Source organism: Amyelois transitella, chromosome 15 (assembly GCF_032362555.1).
Source record: "Amyelois transitella isolate CPQ chromosome 15, ilAmyTran1.1, whole genome shotgun sequence".
Classification (NCBI taxonomy): Eukaryota; Metazoa; Arthropoda; class Insecta; order Lepidoptera; family Pyralidae; genus Amyelois; species Amyelois transitella.
In genome coordinates, this window is record NC_083518.1 from 8,228,351 (window position 1) to 8,250,662 (window position 22,312).

General features: G+C 34.5%; 1 protein-coding gene across 1 annotated transcript; it reads right to left on the reverse strand.

Moving 5' to 3' along the window:
* Positions 1-206: 206 nt before the first annotated feature.
* LOC106130299 (connectin) lies at positions 207-21,828 on the reverse strand. Its single transcript, XM_013329114.2, has 3 exons — positions 21,704-21,828; positions 1,455-2,494; positions 207-1,060 (listed from the first exon to the last, which is right to left on the reverse strand). Exons 2-3 carry the CDS (start codon positions 2,470-2,472, stop codon positions 306-308), a joined length of 1,773 nt encoding a protein of 590 aa, XP_013184568.1. The 5' UTR covers positions 2,473-2,494; positions 21,704-21,828; the 3' UTR covers positions 207-305.
* Between the last annotated feature and the right edge of the window lie 484 nt (positions 21,829-22,312).

Here is a 22,312-nt window from a genome sequence, read left to right on the forward strand (position 1 = left end):
TGAGCATGGAGTTATTTTTCTCTTCAGTTACATACACATACAGTATGTAACTGAAGAGAAAAATAACTCCATGCACCCATCCCATTTTAGCATCTATTCAGTGCAATCTTTAAGAAGTAGCGAGGTGGTTACCTTTAAACAATGACACCAAGGTGTGTGGAATAGAATAAGGATAACAGAAATAATGAAAATCTTGAATGGTAGTCTTAAAAGCGCTTTATTTATTTTAATGACTGTGAGAGATTCTAACCTATAATATCAATTTATTATACTTAAACTATTTTTAAAACTAAAATACTTAAAACTTACAAAAACGACCTTAGGCTTAACATTATTATTATTGAAGTAAGCGTTACACAGCCAACGTTTCTTTGTGAGTTGTTCGATTTCTCTTCTGGTTTTAATTCCTCTTGGTAACTTCTGCGAGCATTAAGTTTCTCGGGTTTAGCTTCATCCGAAGCCATGTCACGTACGTCGTAACTTTTATCTATTGGTTTAGCAGACACTGTTGCTAATCTGCTTGTGGTAGGGCTCATTTTTTTGACATTTCTTTCTGTAACTTTGTTGAGTTCCCTTTTTGAATCAGTTACTGTTTTTGGTGTTTCTGTTGTTACCGTTTCTAGTTGAGCTAAATCTAACAAGCCATGATTGGTCACTTGAGATTTGTGTGGTTTTGGGCCAGGAGCATTGGTAACAGGTAAAGGAGTTGTTATTAAAGGACTAGAATATGCTTTGGTGACGACATTCTCATTTGCAATAGAATTTGGAATGGGTCGACGGAAATCTCCGGAACAGTTCAGTAAAAATCTGACATCGGTGTAAAAGAGTGTACCGTTCAATTGGCTCTCATCATAATATTCATAATCGCTTTGATTTTGTGGTTCCTCCTCTTGAAGTTGTTCAGTTTGTTCTGTTTCTCCCACCTTCTTCCAAGCTTCCCGAAGGGCATCACTTGGGTAGCATTTAAGATTTTCTATAGTATTCTTCAAAACAGTGCTCTGAGTCTCGTTCATAAGCTTCAAGAACCAGTCGAGATGGCAGTCGCATGGAAATTTGTTACCTGGAAAGAAAAGATAGAATCTGTGATTAGTTATATTTCGATTGAAACAGAATGCAAAAGTACGGGAGTGTCATCAAATAAAATTGGTTTAAAGATAAATTAACAAAGCTCTGATACTCTTACTTGCATAAATTTCATGAACCCAAACTAACATACATACAAACATACATATTGCTGTATCCCTTGCGGTTTCTCTTTTAATTTTCCAATCAGTTATTTACGGCTTTAAAATAAAGGGGCTATTGAAAAGTATTGCCTTTACTACTCAGCCAAATAATAACGGCTGATTTTCCAGATACGATATTTCTTGGCTTTATTGATATTCTAATACTTACCAGTAGATGCAGAAAGAAATAAATCAAAATCATCAAAATGTTTAAAAAAATATTAGTACCTTCATAATCAAAGAAGCTGCTTGGAGTATGTAAATTTTTGACAATCGGCGCCATCACATCAGCTCTAACTTTATTTAACTGATTATCTCTTAAACTCAGTGATCTCAAACTGTCCAGTCCCTCAAAAGTATTTGGATTTTCAATATCAACCAATTTATTTCGAGCAAGAGTCAGCGATGTTAATTTGGTAAGACCACTAAATGCCTTCTCATCCAACATTTGAATCTGATTAGCATCTAAACTAAGAGATCGTAGTTCAACAAGATGAACAAAAGTATTGGCTCCTATTACTTCCAAACTATTGCTGCTTAGGACCAACCTTCGTAATTTATGCAACCCGCGAAATGTTTCAATGTTAAGACTAAATAGGCGATTCTTATCAATCTCCAACTCTCTCAGATTATTCAAATGTACAAATGCTCGATCATGAATAGTTGTTATTTTATTGGCTGTTAGATACAGGTTCTCTAACGACGGTAAGTCTATAAATACATCTCTGTTTATTTCTACAATAGCGTTATTATCTAAGCTGATGCTAGTTATGGCGTTGTGATGAGCAAATGCATACTTTTCGAGAGTTTTGATGTTGTTATCTCGCACTTTTATTTCATCCAATTGTGTCAAGTTTGCAAAAGCGAATGCTGGAACTTTTTCAATGTTTCCATATGTAATAGCCAACTTGGTAAGTCCTTTGGTATATTTAATAGCGTTCGTCGGTATATAATCTAGTGATATTCCTTTCGTGTTAGTTAAAGTAAGTTTGGTTATATTTTGGATCTTGATGAACTCGTCCCAACTCGAGTCATTGGATTCAACATTCTTTGTTGTTAGAAAACATTCAGCTATTTTCATCTGTTCAGGGTGTAAACTATTTTTGACGCAATAACACTGGATTCGGTTAGTGTTATTAGCTAGTGGATCACATAAAGATGTGGCAGTCTCTCTCTTGTGGTGATTGTATATTTTGGAATCCACCAAAGCCCACGAGGCGTATGCTATTAGGATTATTTTCCACATTGTGTTGTCTTTTGTGAAGTACCTGAAAAAGAAAAAAGGAGCCCTTAGTTTGCATTGGAAATGGATATTATAAATTCTATCCTAAAAACAACCATACGTAATCCCCAAATGCCATTTTGCGTACAAATAATATTATTGCTGAAGGTATTTTAATTAAATGAAAGAGGTTAACCACACAATTTTATGTTAAATCGTTTAAACGCAGATGTTTTCAATATACCCAAACCTGACACTGAAATTTTTTGAGGGCTCAGTTCTTGATGAAATGTAAATGAAGTCTAAGATTGATATTGCGAAGATTTCTTACAAATTGATTTATTTTTTCAATTAAATAACTAGAACGAAATTCGAAATTGATGAAACGTTTATCTTCTGTGATACACATTTACATAAGTCGAAGCAGATAAAAATGACTCTTATTCACCTCGAACAGAGTTTCAAGCAGATGAAATTTTATTCGTACCAGATCAAAAAGGTGCAAGTGTAAATTAACACTAACGAGAGCCATTCCCCACTGAATTGTGAATCAGTGTTGCACTTAGAGTCCGCAAATTGCACCTCAATTAAAAATGTAAGTAAGTAGTTCATTTGCGCCTCGTATTAATTTAACGAAAACGGTAAACATAACAGCTGTAACTAACGGTAACGGGTTACCGCAGCTATCAAATTCTCTAATGAGAAAGGTAATTATTTTTCTGCTAATGCACTGTGATTTCCAATCACAAGCTTACTTAGTCAAGAAAATTGAAGCTATACTTATAAAAATATAAGGTACTTAATTAAATGCATACATTGGCACGTTGAACAAGAATGTATGTGTTTTAGTACCTACATCTATACTAATATTATAAAGCTAAAGAGTTTGTTTGTTTGAAAGCGCTTATCTCAGGAACTATTTGTTCAAATTAAAAAAAAAATTGTGTTGAATAGACCATTTATCGAGGAAGGCTTTAGGCTGTATAACATCATGCTGCAACTTTTAGGAACAAAGAAATAATGGAAAATGTGAAAGAAAAACTGGGAAAATTATTCATTCAATGATGTCCAAAATAACCATTCCACGCGGACGAAGTCCCGGGCACAGCTAGTAAATAATAAATAAGGCCAGGCCACAGATCTAGATAGAAGTTTGTAGTCAAACGTAATTTTTCATATCTTAAACATTTTTTTCTACGAAAATCTGCATATTTCACATTGAAGCTTGGTTCGGTTACACTTTCAATGAACAAGAGAGGTTCCACATAAAAATCTGGTTATGTATTTAATCATTTCTGGATCTAAGTCATAAGCAGACCTCTGGCTCTTCTTAAGGAAAGCTCTTCCGGAACAAACACCACGAAGATGCTAAAACGTTAACTGGATAAGAATAAACATCCCAAGTTTAGACTCCACTTTAACTTTGGATATACCGAATGATTACATAAGCAATCTAATTATTTTCTTAATAAATTTGTTCAAGCTTAAAATACCCTTTATTGCGTATATTGATGGTTTAATTTTGATTAAATATCAGTTAAAACCTCAGATTCGAGTGCTTGTTCAACTTTCAGTAAATAGTTGGACATGTGCCGTGTGGTTCCCTGAGCCAATATAAAATATAATAGGACCACTCTATCTGTTTCCCATGGATTACGTAAAAGGCGGCTAAGGGTTAGGCTAATAAACTTTGGATTCGACTTATAGGCGATGGGCTAGCAATCTGTCACTATTTGAATCTCAAATCATTAAGCCTATCAGCTGAACATGGCCATATGTATGTATGTAAAAACAAAATAAAGGAGAATTCCACGTTTATAAGCCTATCCCTTATTCGCCATTTACGACAACCATGGGAAAGAGATGGAGTGGTCCTATTCCTTTTCTATTGGTGCCGAGAACCACACGGCACCAACAGATATAAAAATCAATAAGTCTGAGACCAATAACAAAAAAAAAACTATTTATGAAACACTTTTCTTTTTCAAAATTGTCAAAGGTGAGCGGTCAGTTTTTCTAAAAGATTACATTTCTGTTTGAAACGTTTCAAACGACGTGAACTTTAAATCCGCTGAAGTGACTTTTAAAAATAGGCGGATTAAGATCTCTACATCACAGTCGGTCAATTATAGGATTAGTTGACTATGCGGATTAGTGTCTTTTGTGGCACTAAAGTGGGTTGGAATTTGTCGACTGTTGGAGATGTTTATCAGGTATAACAAAGTTTACAAATGTGTATTGAATTTATATAGAAATATGATTTAGAATTTATCTTGTGCCGTGTGGTTCCCGGCGCCAATAAAAAAAAAGAATAGGACCATCCCATCTCTTTCCTATGGATGTCGTAAAAGGCGAATAACGGATAGGTTTATAAATTCGGGATTCTTGTTTTAGGCGATAGGCTAGCAACCCGTCACTATTTGAATCTCAATTCTAACATCAAGCCAAACAGCTTAAAGTGGACTTTCAGTCTTTTCCAGACTGTTGGCCCTGACTACCCCGCAACGGATATAGACGTGATTATATATATATGTATGTATATATTTAGAATTTGAGTAACTTTATCGTATCCTGTCAAAGTACAAAATTTTATTCAGCGTTCCAAATCATTATCTTGAAAAACATAATGAACCTAACGATCGTCCTTTAAAAAGGGGAAAGCCAAACCTCAGTGGCCTTCGATAATCCTCATTTAATCCTTGGTGAGATATTTCCGACGTCTCCGTCGATCAAATATGTTCTAGATTCACAGAAAAGAGCAAAATTAGACAAAAAAATATCACAATTTTTCTACGTAACTAGTAAGACTCCATCTGCGTGAAACGTTCCCTATGTCCGTTTCAATATACCACACTTATACAATTTTTACGGATAACGGTTGAGCGGTTTAGCTGCGATGAGGTAACAAACAAATTTACTCTCGTATTTTTTTTTATATTATACTAGCGTTCAGCCAGCGTTTGCAATGTAAACGCAAAAAATGTGTTTATTTTTTGCGTTTACATTGCAAATTATTATTATTATTACTTCGTATTAGAAACTTTAAAATTATCATTGGTTCTCTAATATATTTCGCATGTTATTATACATATAAATCTTCCTCCTGAATCACTCTATCTATTAAAGAAAACGCATCAAAATCCGTTGTGTAGTTTTAAAGATATAAGCATACATACAGACATACAGACGCGGGAAGCGACTTTGCTTTGTACTATGTAGTAAAGTTGCGATACTGAGATCTTTTTTCAAACGATCGGACGAATTCAATTATTTTGGACACTTTTGGACAACCTATGTGCTAACCGATACTCTTTTAGACAAGGGTTACCTACATTGTCAGTTTGCTCAGAATGATAGAAGAATTATCGTCTTACCGGCTGACTGATGGATTGATGGTCCAGAATGACAAAAATCAAATATTTTAAATATGTTTTATCATTCTGTTGTGAATGATAGCAGACTGATGCCAAACTGAACGTGTAACCGCTCGAATCCAGTGAGGTGAGGTGAAAATGAGACTTATTCAGCGAGATTGAAGTCTATGGTTATTACGTCTATGTTCTTATATAATCACGAAGTCAGAGAGTAAATCTCACTTGTATATCTTCCTTATTGGATAAACGAGCAATATTAAACTAGAATCTCAAATCTATTTCGTCAAAGTCCGTTTAAATTAAAAACAAATATTGTAAAAGCAGATTGGTGTTTGAACAACTCGATAAATCATCGAAATTTTGTAAACGAAACGTCATCTCAATTTTATCATTAAGCCTATAAGTCCTTTATCAAGACTGTCGGCTCTGACTACCCCGCAAGGGATATAGACGTGATGATATGTATGTACGTTTACTTATAACTTTGTCCATTCGTTTATTTTGTTTTTGCCAACAGCATTTACATCGAGCTGTCAAAATTAAAATAAATAGTCGGACAAGGTAAAAAAATAACTTTTTTATTTGTTACGCTTCAGCTTGACTCGATTCTTTCTTCGTTACTATGACGTTATTTTTCCACAAAAGCTTTTTATACATACATAGATAGGTATATGACATGTTGCCGCCTGTTTTTGTTTCCCATTGGGGTCGGCGGAGACTATGGATTTCCACTTATAACGATCCCTACAAAATTCTCCAGGTTCCTACACACTCATTTTTTAAACAAATCGGCGATTACGGGTGCTCCTAATAATTGCGTACTCCTAAAATCTTCGCGATATGACCCTTAAAAGTTCAACGGAGCCGGCCCTGTCCCACTATAAGTCTTTTTTGTACATCGTTAAAAAAGAAAATAAAGTAATTGAATTAATAATGATTATGATGTCCTTACATTTACTCAGGTAAACTCTAGCAAAAAAAATAAAAAGTTGACGGCAAGATGTGCACGTAATTAAACGTATTTATAATGTATTTGAATCTCAATTCTATCATCAAGTCAAACAGCTGATCAGTCTTCTCCAGACTGTTGGCTCTGTCGTCCCAGCAATGAATATAAGACGTAATTATATGAATATGTGTATGTAGATGTGCACGTATGCATAGAAATTTACAACAATAGACAGGATATGACCAATAAATGCACCAAATTCATCATAATGCAAACAAAGTGCTTCATTATTGTACATAAAATATTCTTGTCAAACTATTACTACGAATAATGACGTAATACTTACAAAAAAGAGTTACTGTTTGTGGCATTGTACTTACGTAAATAAATGGTTTCATTGACTACGAATTTATGAACAACTAACTGTTGCCCGCGACTTCGTCCATCGCGCTATAGAAAACATAGGTATTTTTATCCGTTCGCGTTGTGTGAATTCACAGAAGTTGCTTTGTGTATCGTTTGTTATGTGTAATGTTGAAATTGCCTAATTCTATTGTCTTGGACCAAAATTAATATCAATCAATCAAAACAATAATGAAACAGTAAAAGAATTATGTCTGTACATTACAGTAAATTAAAAAAAAAAGATTTATTACGATAGAAGAAAAAAGTCTGTCTGTTTGTATGTTAAATAATAATAAATAATAATAATAAAACTTTTTTGTTGTATAGCTCTGTGCCTGGCCAACATACAGGGTATAATTTATTTTGGAATCTGGAATAGTTATCGAACTAAAATCGAATAAATAGATGTCGAACCATAACAGCTCAGCTTATCTATAAGAAATATCAAAAAGAGGTCAATGCACACCAAATTTAAATATGATCCTAGATCGGGTAGCCCGGTCTTAACATTAGTAACTCCCGTCCATACTCCACAACCTTTGCAGGAAAATTTACCCTTAATATGTCATGGTTTATAACTTTACTAGCTGTGCTCGCGTCTTCCACCTCGTGGAATAATTATTTTGGGCATGAAGCCCTCAGGGATGAATAACATTCCCCGTTTTTTTCACACAATGGTATGTATGAAAAAAACACATTGGTATGTGTGTTCATTGCTCCTTATAGTTGCAGCGTGATGTTATATAGCCTAAAGCCTTTCTCGATAACTGGTCTATTCAACACAAAAATAATTTTTCAATTCGATCCAGTAGTGTATGAGATTAGCGCGTTCAAACAAACAAACTCTTCAGCTTTATAATATTAGTATAGATACATGTACAGTACATATATACGTAGATTGATTTGTATAAATCGTTATATGGTACAGCTTAATAAACACAGATCACTCCACATCCAAAAAAGGTGAAAGATTATTTTGTTACTGTCAGATTTTATCACTTAATGTTTCTACAATAATGTCATTTAATTCCACCTACAGTTTAAAATCTGATGTCATGGTATTGTATTTAAAAGATTGTGTTACATTTGTAAAATGGCTTACCTACGCCTAATACTTTTGTAATAGAATCACCGCTGTTTATAAAAGAATAAGGCTCACCAACCACTGTTAGACTTTATGTTGCCAATATTATGCTAAACTGGCCAAATATGTGGGTCTTCCGTCACATAGGGAATAACAATATATTGTAAGCGACAATAACAGAATTTTATGCAAATCCATATACTGTGCAACAGGCTGTTTGTTCTAAAACACTTTTGCTGTTTTCAAAATTAAAATCTGCCTACCCCGTTAAGGAAAAAGACGTGGATATATATGTACCTACGTATAATTATTTATTCTATGCTCAATTTAGCTGAAAGAACAGCTGAAAGTGGCCTATCAGTCACGTCTGTCAAGACTGTTGGCTCTGCCTACCCCGCAAGGGATTTAAATGTGATTATATGTATGTATAAGTATTTATTTCTAGTTGGTTATCTAGCCAAGCGATACTTAGGCAGTTATTATATCATAGCTTTAGCAGTGGACATCATACCTAAACAACTATAGTGAATTAATGAGCGACATTTGGCTACTATAGCGAATTATTTTAATGTGAGCCTATCAATTACGTTACAAAACGACGTGACTAATCGTGTGATGATACTTGCCGATTTAAATTAGAAGGTCTGCAATTCAAAATACGGAAAAATGATGATGAAAGATGAAATTATTATCTAATCGCTTACTTTTCCAAAAGTTTGAAGGATTTGATTGGGTATTTCATGAATTGAATAAAAAAAACAGTACGTTCACAATAATAGTGTCCAAAAATACAGTTATAATAACACCTTATGTAGCATATAACGTAGAAAAACAATGATAGACTCTTCCACGCGTACGAAGTCGCAGGTTAACTATATTCGCGCAAAAAATTATGAAATGTAATGTTTGTACATTCATAAAAGAAAGATAATAATTATATAACAGTGACAATAAAAGACAAGTAATGATTTATGAATTCAAAACAGTACGGCCGAAGGACAGCAAAAAGGAAGATAGAATTATTGGAAATTGTAACTTATAGCCCCAAAGCATACGCATGCCAAATCAAAAAAGAATAATTTTTTGCCCTGTGGTTCCCGGCACCAATAATAAAATAGAATAGGAGTCTCCATCTCGCTGTTCCAATGGATGTCGTAAAAGGCGACAAATGGATAGGCTTATAAACTTGGGATTCTTTTTTCAGATGATGGGCTAGCAATCTGTCACTATTAGAATCTCAATTCTATCACTGAGCCAAACAGCTGAACGTAGGCCACGTCTTTTCAATAATGTTGGCTCTGTTTACCCCGCAAGGGATACAGACGTGATTATATGTATGTATACTTTTAATTAGGATACATTGAAGGAACGAAGATACTGTCACCGACCCCAAAAAATAGCGAGAAAACGTAGCATATAAAATATATAGTTTGAATAAACATTATCGTAGGTCACCAAATCATTACGTTGTATACGTTTGAAGCCCTTCGATATAGTACCAAACCCTTTTCAAATCATTGCGGGCATCCCTTGACCCTTGCCTATTTTCGCAAATGTAATCTGAAAAAATATGGCTGGCTATACTATTATTATATAGCTATATAGAAGAGGACTATGTCTGATTGTCATAATATGAACACAGAGCGGAAAACTATGAAATATTTGTAGCGTTCCGGCAAGATTTCTTGCTTATAAAGCATATTTGCAATCCACCCTGTATTTATTCTTTATGCAGCTGTATCTAAATAAATAAAAAACCGGCCAAGACCGAGTCGGACTTCGTACTACCATCACGTTTCTTGTAAAATCTGTTTTTAAAAACATTACCTGTTTATAAAAATCGACTAAAAAATACCTTGAAAGTTACGTTTTATTTTTTTGTATGGGATCCTGTTTAATAATAACTTAATTTTTATTTTATTATATATTTTGAATACAGCGTAATTTAAGCGTCTACCTATTACGGTTATCACGGTTTTGTAGCTATTCCAGTTTATGAGATACTCAGTTTATGAGGTACGCCTGGTGACAGACATACAGCGGAGGCTTAGTAATAGGGTTCCGCTTTTACCTTTTAGGTTCGAAACTCTTAAAAAAGGACAATGACTGATTAACTGACTGACATTTCAACGCACAGCCCAAACCGCCTAAACGAGGTTTGAAATTTTGTAGGTATAGGTTTCTTATGTCAACTAGGGTTGCGTTAAGAGAGGATTCTGGAAATTCTACGGGTAGGGAAGTTAAAGGGGTATTTTCGCTTTACTAATGACTAACGATTGATTGATAAAATTGTGCTCGTAGGTTCTTCAACACTATGAAAATGTTTTTTAAGAAATTTTCCCAGACAGGGTAAAAAGGGGATCAGATTTTGCATAAAAGCTCGACAGATACGCACCGCCGCCGCCGATCCATTAATTTCCCATCCCTTCGGTCGAGGCTACTCAAACGTTCAATATTTTTGATTGATTGTATGAAAGTATGGAAGAACTAGAGGCCGCCCGCGACTTCGTCCGCATGGAAACCCTATCAATCCCGCGGGAACTCTGGGATAAAAAGTAGCCTATGTGTTATTCTGGGTCTTCAGCTACCTACATACCAAATTTCATGGTAATCGGTTCAGTAGTTTTTGCGTGAAAGAGTAACAAACATCCATACATCCATACAAACTTTCGCCTTTATAATAGTAGTAGGATTTGTGAATAAATTTAAGTGGCATCTTTTACATAATTTAATGCCATAGTTGGTATGAAGATAGAAAATGTAAGTGCGAGTGGCGGGCCACGTCTGCAGGACACTTGTTACGAAGAAATTTCTACTTCGTAACTAATATAATATCATAAGGTATTTATGTCCATTGTTTTAATGTACTCTACAGAGGATTTACAATAGCATTACGTATATTTATGCAAGTGCAAGATAAGGTCTCTGCTTATCCCTACGAGAATCAGATTTATTTTTGTCAGCCTTTCTATTTTTGCAGACCTTTCTGTCTTTTCCAGACTCTGTCTGTCCCGCAACAGATAACGGAAACGGGACTGTATGTGTTTATGTATGTATATTTTCGCTTCTTCAATCATTTTTGCGTTAGGGAAAGAATTTCATAATAGGTATGTCATTTGACAAAGGTCAAATTGGAAAATTGTACCCTGACTTATTTTGGGACTCCAGTATCAAACATTGAGAAGATGACGTCAACTCATACCCTCTTTTTTGTGAAAGGACTCTTGTCAATAATAAATTTGATTACGACCATCAATTCTAATAACAAATGTTAAAAATTTTGTGTCTTTTTGTTTGTATTTGATGTATTCTTTTTACAATTTTCCTATCATATGCGCGGGGCTTAGCTTGCGTTGGAATTTCCAGGTAAAACGCCTAACTTAATAAGCATACTCCTCATCGTACCTGTTTTCATCACACCAAGTACATCATTATCGTTAAAACGTCACCTTTTTTTTGTTAAAGAAGGGAAAATCCTTTTTACGGACAACCCCCTAGGTCTTCCCCGGGAGAGTGTGGGACTTCTGGCACCTAATGTACCAGCCTATCCACTACAACCCCTCCGTGCGCCCTTCTTGCCATTTTGAGGGCATCATGGGATCGCAGGCATTTCACCACGATACTCTCTGGTAGCCATGCGCGTATCGTTAATACCTATTTCACCTAAGACACAAAATAAGTATCAGGGAAGTAATGCTTACGCTATCAATGTGCACTGTCACAAAATATGTTCGCAACAAAATCGCTAACGTACCCGTTAGATAAGCCGGTATTGCATTTAACATTCAGTTTTATTGGTTTTATAGTTCCCTTGCGTGTAAAATGTAGTTGGTGTATACTGTTTGTTACTACTTACATCCACATATCTCGTCTTCATTCTTTACGAGGTAGACGTAGGAAATAGTCGAAAAATTTATAAGGTGTCGTTTTTCTTTGTTTTATAGTACATACATATAGTCATGTCTACCCCTTGCGGGGTAGACAGAGCCCACAGTCTTGAAAAGACTAATAATAGGCCACGTTTGGCTGCTTGGCTTAGTGTATTGAGATCCAAATAGTGACAGGTCGCTAGCCCATCGCCTACAAAATGAATACATACATGTAATCACATCTATATCCCTTGCGGTGTAGACAGAGCCAACAGTCTTGGAAAGACTGATATGCCACGTTTATAGTGACATCACAAATGTAATGTAATGTACAAAAGGAATCCCAAGTTTGAGATGACCGCCGGTTAAATACCTATGCTCTTTTTAAATTCAGTTAAAAACATTTTTATTCGCATTACTAGTAACATAGTCTTCATAGTTTTATCATTCTTGTCGACTCCATCGCTCCTGAAACCTGGCTCATAAAACGTTGGAGTTGCAGTCGTTAACTCCCAAAGTTTCTTAACATTCGTCCAGTTAGTTACCCCCACTTAATTTACTATTCCACAGAGTGATCCTGTAACTTTTCCTTCAGTGGCTTACCTGGGAGTCGAATCGTTATATAGCAGTAAAGCGTCTCCAGTTTACTATATAGGTGCATACCTACATTAAATGTGTATAGTATTAAAGTTGAATCCGCATTGAAATTGAATAAAGTGAGATGTCATAAAAGGCGACTAAGGGATATGCTTATATACTTTTGTCTTTTAGACAATTCTTCTAGACAGCAGACTAGCAATCTGTCACTATTTGAATATCAATTCTATCATTAATCCAAGCAGCTGAACGTGGCCTATCAGTCTTTTTGAGACTGTTGCCTCTGTCTACCCCGCAAGGGATATTGACGTGATTATATGTATGTATGTATGTTGAATCCGCATTGTCTGTTTCGGAACAAGGAGTTCCTTTAGTAAGGACTAAGTTCAAATTTAAATAAAGAAGTTCTGAGAATAGTGATCAACTAAAAATAACTTTTCCATTATTATTAAGGCCAGTTATCTTATATATTATTTGTGAATTTTTTATCCCAAAATTTTTTTACGTACATACATACAGATAATCACGTCTTTATCCCTTACGGGGTAGACAGAGCCAACAGTCTTGAAAAGACTAGAAACTAGAGAGAGATAGGCCACGTTCAGCTGTTTTGGCTTACGATAGAATTGAGATTCAAATAGTGTCAGTTTGCTAGTCCATCGCCTACAAGGGGAATCCAAATTTTATAAGTCTATCTCTAGTCGCCTTTTACGACATCCATATGGAGTTGTTCTATTCTAAAGTGCCGGAAACCATTCGACACTTATATACAAAACAATGACATTACAAATCAAGCTAAAACAGTCAGCTAACTCGCATCTATACTAATATTACAAAGCTGAAGAGTTTGTTTGTTTGAACGCGCTAATCTCAGGAACTACTGGTCAGGATTGAAAAATTATTTTTGTGTTGAATAGTCCATTTATCGAGGCTTTAGGCTATATAACATCACGCTGCAACTATAAGGAGCGAAGAAATAATGTAAAATGTGAAAAAAGCTGGTAAAATTAATCATCATTGAGGGCTTCAATGATGCCCAAAATAACTATTTCGCGCGGACGAAGTCGCGGGCACAGCTAGTTTATAATATTAGAATTGTAATTATCGGTGGACTCATAGAAGATGTCGTCCCACGCAAGAAAATAACTAATTTTATTAGTTCACAGCGGCCATAAACGATTGTTTATATTTTGGTCAAAAAACGCCAGATTCCGATTTGGACACATCATTAATCTTTATTTTAGGCTGATGACCTTCTGTTAGCTTTGAGCTTCCGTAATTAAATTATATTACTGTAAAACAAGCTTTTGTCTGGGGTTATGCTCCTGTGGGAAGATACGAAACAACGACATCTATAATTAAATAAATATATACGGGACAAATTACACTGATTGAGTTAGCCTTGAAGTAAGTTCTTTGAGACTTGTGTTACGAGATACAAACTCAACGATACCATATTTTATAATAAATACTTTTATAGATAAATATCCAAGACCCAAACCAATCAGAAAAAGTTCTTTTCTCATCATGCCCTGGCCGGGACTTAATCCGCATGGAATAGTTATATTGGGCATCATTGAAGCCCTAAGAGAAAGTAAGAGAGTTATGAATGTGGATGAAGTGAAGGAAGTATGCAGAGATCGTGGCAAGTGGAAAGATGTAGTCTCTGCCTACCCCTCCGGGAAAGAGGCGTCATTTTATGTTATGTTATGTATGTTTAAGCCCTCAAGGATGAATAATTTTTCCCGTTTTTTTTTCACATTTTTCATTATTTATTTGCTCATTATAGTTGCAGCGTGATGTTATATAGCCTAAAGCCTTCCTCGATAAATGGTATATTCAACGCAAAAAGAATTTTTCAATTCGAACCAGTAGTTCGCGCGTTCAAACAACAAACAAATTATTCAGCTTTATAATATTAGTATAGACAAGGGATATAGTCTTAATTATATGTATGTATAAATAATAGCTTTTCACAGGCGCTTATTTAATTAAATACAAGATGATGTAAGCAACAATAAATGGTAGACCTTGAAGCTCTTGCATGTGCATTAGTCCCATTGTGAGGACGAAACGAAAATATCATACAACTGTTATTTGTCATCATATTTCAGCTTCTAAACTTCACTTGCCGTGTGGTTCCCGGCACCAATACAAAAAAGAATAGGACTTTCCCATGGATGTCGTAAAAGGCGACTAGGGGATAGGCTTCCAAACTTGAGATTCCTTTTTAGGCGATGGGCTAGCAACTTGTCACTATTTGAATCTCAATTTTATCATTAAGCCGAATAGCTGAACGTGGCCATTCAGTCTTTTCAAAACTGTTGGCTCTGTCTACCCCGCAAGGAATATATACGTAACCATGTGTATGTATGTATGTAAACTTCCAAAGCTGTGAAACTGAAAGTAACATGCCAATTGTTACTACAGTTTTCAGAACCAAGATTTACGCCATGGCCATTTTTAACCAAAGAAATTGTAATTTTTAATTGGGTACTAAGAAACAAAGAAAAACGAGACCTATTGTAACTATTTCCTATGTCTACCTCGTCAAGAATGAAGACGAGATTTGTGGATGTAAGTCGTTTCAAACAGTATACACCAACTACATTTTACACGCTAGGGAACTATAAAACCAATAAAACTGAATGTTAAATGCAATACCGGCTTATCTAACGGGTACGTTAGCGATTTTGTTGCGAACATATTTTGTGACAGCGTACATTGATAGCGTAAGCATTGCTCCCCTGAAACATATTTTGTGTATGAAGGCATATGTTAAGGATAATGAATAATGATGTACTTGGTGTGATCATGAAAATTTTTCCACGCTTGGCCGTTTTTAACCAAACAAATTATTTATTGATGTCCCATTCTGTTTTTGAAATTTTAAAATATTAAGAATACGATTTCTCATCCCTTCATAGATATATACATTCGTATAATCACGTCTATATCCCTCACGGGGTAGACAGGGCCAACAGTACTAAAAATACTGATAGGCCAGTTGGTTCAGCTGTTTGACTGATAATTGAGATTCATATAAAGAGACCATGTTGCTAGTCCGTCGCTTAAAATAATAATCAGAAGTTTATAAAGCTATCCCTTAGTCGCCTTTTACGACGTTATGGGAAAGACATGGATTTCATAGAAAAGTAAATAAATAATTCTTCTAAATTGAGGATCTTTTACCTCTTTGTATTACCAGCATGAAATCAGTGTTTATACGAGTAGTAATTGTTATTTTTAATTTATCTGCAAAATTTAAAACAACAATAAATTATGAAACAAAACATAAGTAGAATTAGTCAGATGTATTCATGAAAACACAACCAAATAATTATTATAACAGGTGTGCTTAAAGTTAAACATGAATAGCAATTAATTTGTTACTGTCGAATGATGTAACAAGATAAAATATAACCATTAGCTCACTTCTATTGTTGTACACTAAAATTTATGTCTTTATCTAAATGTGCGAACAGTTTGATTTTGTAAAATGTAGGTTTTTAGTGCCAGTGGGCGGAATTATCCGGCGAGTTATATTTGCATATTGCACCATTTTAAGATAGGCCATAGGCATGTATGTAAATCAAGGATATTTTTCAATTCATTCTTAAATTATAAAAATCAACCAAAGTAGAGGCTTTATGAGTCTTATTAGGGATTATTTTAGATGATGTGCTTGCAATCTGTGTCAATTAGAGCCATATTTGCCATTCCATCCATAAGCCATAAAGTTGAATGTGGTCCATTTCAGACTAGGCTCTGACTATCACGTAAAAGAAAAAAAATGAACCTATGTATACATAAAAAAAAAATTAAAGTGAGGAAACTATTTACTTTAAATGGGTGGAATGATTTATAATCAAAGTTACTACCAAAAAAATTATACAAAAATTATGTAATCATAATTTATTTGTCTATGCAAAAGAACAACGACATACCAAAATAGGAATCAACTATTAATATACACGTTACTTCATATAACAATGTGCATTAAATTGAGCACTTTAAGTTACATGCTTCTTCAATTAATGCTCGTATTAATTCCAAGAATCACATACAATGATTTCTATTTTCTATACTAGATATATCATGTCTCTATAGTTTTGCAGAAATTTATCACGTAAGTAGAACTATATGTATAAGTTAGGAAATGTGAATGTGAACGTTGGTGTGGGAAGATCTAAACGAACATACGTTGATTAAATCGAAGATATGCTGGCAAATTTCTGGTCAAGAATACTGTAAACCGACGAGCTTGCACGAAGAAAGTTATGAATGTGAGTGAAGCGAAAGAAGTATGCGGAAGTCTCTACCTGCTCCTCCGTTTCCTAAAGAGTCTTCCTTAAATGTTTGTATGTATAAATGTATAAAATAGGGAGACTTTGGTTGTTTCACTAATTTTAATTGAAAAGGTTGTCACATGAAAATCCGTTGTGGTTATAGGATCGTGGTCATAGGTGCAAATCGGGTTCCTCCAAAGACAAGACAGAATGCAACCGGGGCTAACACTAAAGCCAAGTACTCTTAGAATTGTTTTCTTTGTCATTAAACTTTACAGAAGATTTATATTGATTCATCACCAAATATCAAAAAATAATAAGTCATAATTAAAATTAGAATGAAGTATTCTGTATTTGAGTATTTTCCATTTATTTTAAATGCATTGCAATATTTAAAAAAAAGTGGCAAAAGAGAAAAATATATTAAACAAATTATATTTGTCTTATCTAGTTAAATACAAAATTATGGCCCTTGTATGCTATAATATAAAACTTAGGTTATATACATATATAATATGTTAGGTTACGTTAGGAATAGTATATTTGGAGCTTGATTAGATTCGCTTGTCAATTACATTGCATAGATTGACAGGAATCTAATCACGAGATGTATTGTGTCCTATCATGTGTATGTTTACATATTACACATGTGTCATCAGGGGATGCAAATTGCAGAGTATATTCAGCCAGCGAAGGCTCAGGAAATAATAAAAAGATAACGTTTTTGTGGGAATTTTGAGAAAGATAATAACCATTTATTTTGAAGGTCTATTTTTAAGTCAACCAGACAGAGAAAGAGATACCAGCTAAAGCTAGTATCTTAATAGGTGCATTAAAAATTCTTAAGGTGAATGATCGTAACAAAAAGATCTGACACTTATACATGAATATATCCAATAAATTAGTCAGTTAACTCAGAGATAACTTACTTAATATCATCTTCAACTATGCTTCAAGAATTTCTATATAACAAAGGGGTTTTTTTTGACGTCTGTACGTTATAACGTGGATCAAGCAACGTGATAAAGGATAAGTTTTGAGATTTTAAGTTTCAGACTTAATCTTGTAAGGTATGGCCTAATCTCTACGGATTATAAATTAAAATTTAAGATTATTAGGAACAATATTTATAGAGAAAAACTCTAATTAGGTATTTTACGATAAGTTTATAAATTTGAATATAAAGTAATAAGTTAATATTGTGGTAGTAGAATCTAAAATCATCTTAATAATATGACATGTAGATTACATACAAAAGCATTTTAAGACAATATCTAATAAATATATACGGGACAAATTACACATATTGAGTTGGCCTCGAAGTAAGTTCGAGACTTGTGTTACGAGATACTAACTCAACAATACCATATTTTTTAATACATACTTATATAGATAAAGATCCAAGACCCAGGCCAATCAGAAAAAAGTATTTTCTCATCATGCCCTGGGATTAGAACCCGGGACCTCCGGTGTCACAGACAAGCGCACTACCGCTGCGCCACAGAGTTCGTCCATATATATAACTAGCGACCCGCCCCGGATTCGCACGGGTGCAAAATTCGGAAAAAATTATACATAAAAACCTTCCTCTTGAATCACTTTACCTGATACAAAAAACCGCATCAAAATCCGTTGCGTAATTTTAAAGATTTAAGCATACAGACAAACAGACTAAAATAGCGACTTTGTTTTATACTATGTAGTGATATTAATTATTTTAAATTAACTCTGTCTGTCTGTTACACTTTCACGCCTTAACCACTTAAGGGATTTTGGTGAAATTTGTTAGATACAGATAGAGTTGACTTTGAGGAAGAACATGTTTTACTTTTTATAGCGAAAAAATGGGGAGAAAGGGTTAAAAGAGGGGATGGAGGGGAGATTGTCAGTGAACTTTAATGGCAAAGTCACAGGCAACAGCTAGTAAATTATAAACAAATGGTCTGCAAAATTGTTGCATAGAATAAATTTTGTGCGTCATTGGCATGTAAATTTCATTCAATTTCAATTGATTACAAAATAATCATATAAACACTTAGTTTCAAGGCACACAAAAACTATTTAAATTTTAAACGAAACCCAAGAAGTAGTTTTATATGTTTTGAAAGATATTTGGTTACCTTTTTTGTAAAATAGTGACAGATTGCTAGCCTATCACCTACAAGAACAATCCCAAGTTTATAAGCATTATCCTTAGTCCCCCTTTCCAACATCCAAGAGAAAAAGTTGGAGTGGTCCTATTCTTTTTTAAATTGGTGCCGGTAACCACACGGCACTATATGTATGAGACAAATAACAAAGATTGAGCTAGCCCATAAGTAAGTTCGGGATTCTGCATCCAATATAACTATGCAACTGTGTCAATAACGTTTTAGCCAGATACGGATAATCTGCCACAATTGTATTGAGGCGCCTCTGATATTAATTATTCCGGCCTGATGTGTATTGTGATCTTATAATATGTATTGTGGTAGAACTGGGTCAGTTCTATGTCGCAAACTGATAAATAAATATATACTGGGCAAATTACACAGATTGAGTTAGCTTCGAAGTAAGTTCGAGACTTGTGTTGCGAGATACTAACTCAACGATTCTATATTTTAAAATAAATACTTTTATAGATAAAGATCCAAGACCCAGGCCGATCAGAAAAAGTTCTTTTCTCATCATGCCCTAGCCGGGATTCGAACCCGACACCTCCGGTGTCACAGACGAGCGTAGTACCGCTGAGCCACAGAGTCCGTCAATTATTCCGGCTTGAAGTGTAATGTGATCTTATAATATGTATTGTGGTAGAACTGGGTCAGTTCTATGTCGCAAACAGATGTTGATTATGGTTTTCTAAGTAAAACCATGTCTCTCTTTGGTGGGATCCAAGAGAATCTGGACTTTCCTAATTGTAACAATGAAACTGTTTCTATTGTCACGAGATATGAATGAGGAAAGGATTTCTCCATATAACTCAGAGTGAGATGAGGTTCTAACAGAAATAATTTATCACTCAAACGTTGCGCATTTTGAATGTGCCTTCGCTTAACACACTGGAGCCAAATAAAACTTAATTCTTCTTGAATCTTGGTATCTTCAGAAATTAAAAATAACATATAATCACGTCTTTATCTCCTGCGAGGCAGACAGAGCCAACAGTCATCAAAAGACTCAAAGGCTACGCCCAGCTGTTCGACTTAGTGATAGAATTGAGATTCAAATAGTGAAAGGTTGCTAGACCATCGCCTTAGAAGAATCCCAAGTATATAAGCTTATACCTTAGTCGCCTTTTATGACATCCATGGGAAAGAGATGGAGTGGTCGTACTCTTTTTTCTATTGTTGCCGGGAATCACACGGCAAAAATAATAAAGTTCGGAACGGAAGCCCGTGTTGCTCTAAGAATCCGTCAGAAGAGAAGTAGTTTACAAAAATGACAGTGACATTTAAAACCAACGCTATATATGTATGTTTTGTTTTTTAAAGGCAAGTTGTCATTATTACACAGTACACAGAATAAAAATATTATTTAATATGCAGGGATCCTGGTAACTGGAAAGTCCTCTGCCTATACACCTCTCTAAGAAAAGAATGACGGGATCACGTATAGTATATTTCTGTAGGTACTAAAATAACAGTGAAATTAAAAATCTTGGAATGTCATAGGTATGTAAAAAAAATTCAATTCTAAAAAAAAATATGTAGTCGTGACATTTTTTATTATAATATTTAATTTTGTTTGTCTTCTCCCGTCATTATCACTACATATTATAAAGTCCTATTTTCTCTGTCTGCATGTAGGTATGCGTTAATCTCGAAAAGTTGTAGACGGATTTCGTTCCTGTTCGAAATAAATTTATAAATGTATTTTTCAATCATAGATTTCAACATTGTTTACCTATCTATTTCAGTACGTAACCCAATGAAATGGACTATACATATTTACCTAAATAGTTTTGCAGTTTTTGTTCGTTTCTCGGTCAGGCCGCAGTGAAGATCCCCAACTAACAATTACTTTTTATTCGGTGCGGCACGAAAATACCGGATTCACTTTGTTTTGAAGGATAAAAGCAGGGGTTTAACCAAAGTTTCTCCATCTCGAAAATCTTATTCCTAATTATGTTCTTTATTTATTGAGCCGTGTGGTTTCTGGCACTTTTGAATCTACTCCATATTATCCTAATGGATGTCGTAAAAGGCGAATAAAGAAAAAGCTTATAAACTTGGGATTCTTCTTGTAGGCGATGGTCTGGAAACCTGTCACTACATATTTGTATCCCAATTCAATCATTTGCAGCTGAACGTGGCCTTTCAGTGTTTTCAAGAATGTCGGCTTTGTCTAACCCGCAAGGGCTATTGTCAAGATTATATGTATGTATGTTACAAAAATTTCTTTTTAATTTAATTAGTATAAAAAAAAAACAAAACATACTCCAATATTTATTCTTTAAATTATGCGTATTCTAATATTTCGCACAGATAAACCAGTAACTTTTTTTAAAGTCAATTATTAATTGCGATATATGCTATAGGACATTTTATTAAAATTTTCACATGTTTTAAGTAAGTAATTAAGAATAAACAAAGACAAAACCTAATCTAGAAAACACTGAAAAACTAATACAATTTTAAAGAACATAAAAAAACTGTTTTACTGTACACATGTCTACATCAACAAAAAAAAAAAATGAATGAACTTACGATAAATGCTTTCCAGTCTTCAGTCAACTTCACTGAATGAAACACGAATGGCACACATAGGAACTCAGTCACACACACATAACAATAACAGACGTGCCAACCCAACGGCTGCTGGCGTAACACTGACTCACAGACTATAAAATCGAAACATCGACACCGTGGATCTAAAACATTTACACACTACTAGCTCTCCCGGGAAACGTTGTTTTGCCATATACCTAAATAATTTTTAAGTAATTTCTAGGTAAAAAAAAAATGTCAAGTGTGAACAACCCTTATCAATAAGAGGTATGAAAAATAGATGTTAGCCGATTCTCAGACCTACTGAATATGCATGCAAAATTTGGTTAAAATCGGTAAAGCCGTTTCGGAGGAGGAGGAGGAGACAAACATTGTGACACGAGAATTTTATATATAAGATATATTTTTTGTAACAAATGTTTATAATTTTCTTCATACATATATACATACTTATATACAAACAGTTATTAAGGACGTCCTGGTAAAGGGTCAGGTCAAAAGTACCCGAAACCGCCGAGCTTGCATGAAGTGAGTTATGAATGTGGATGAAGCGAAGGAAGTATGCAGAGATCGTGGCAAGTGGAAAGA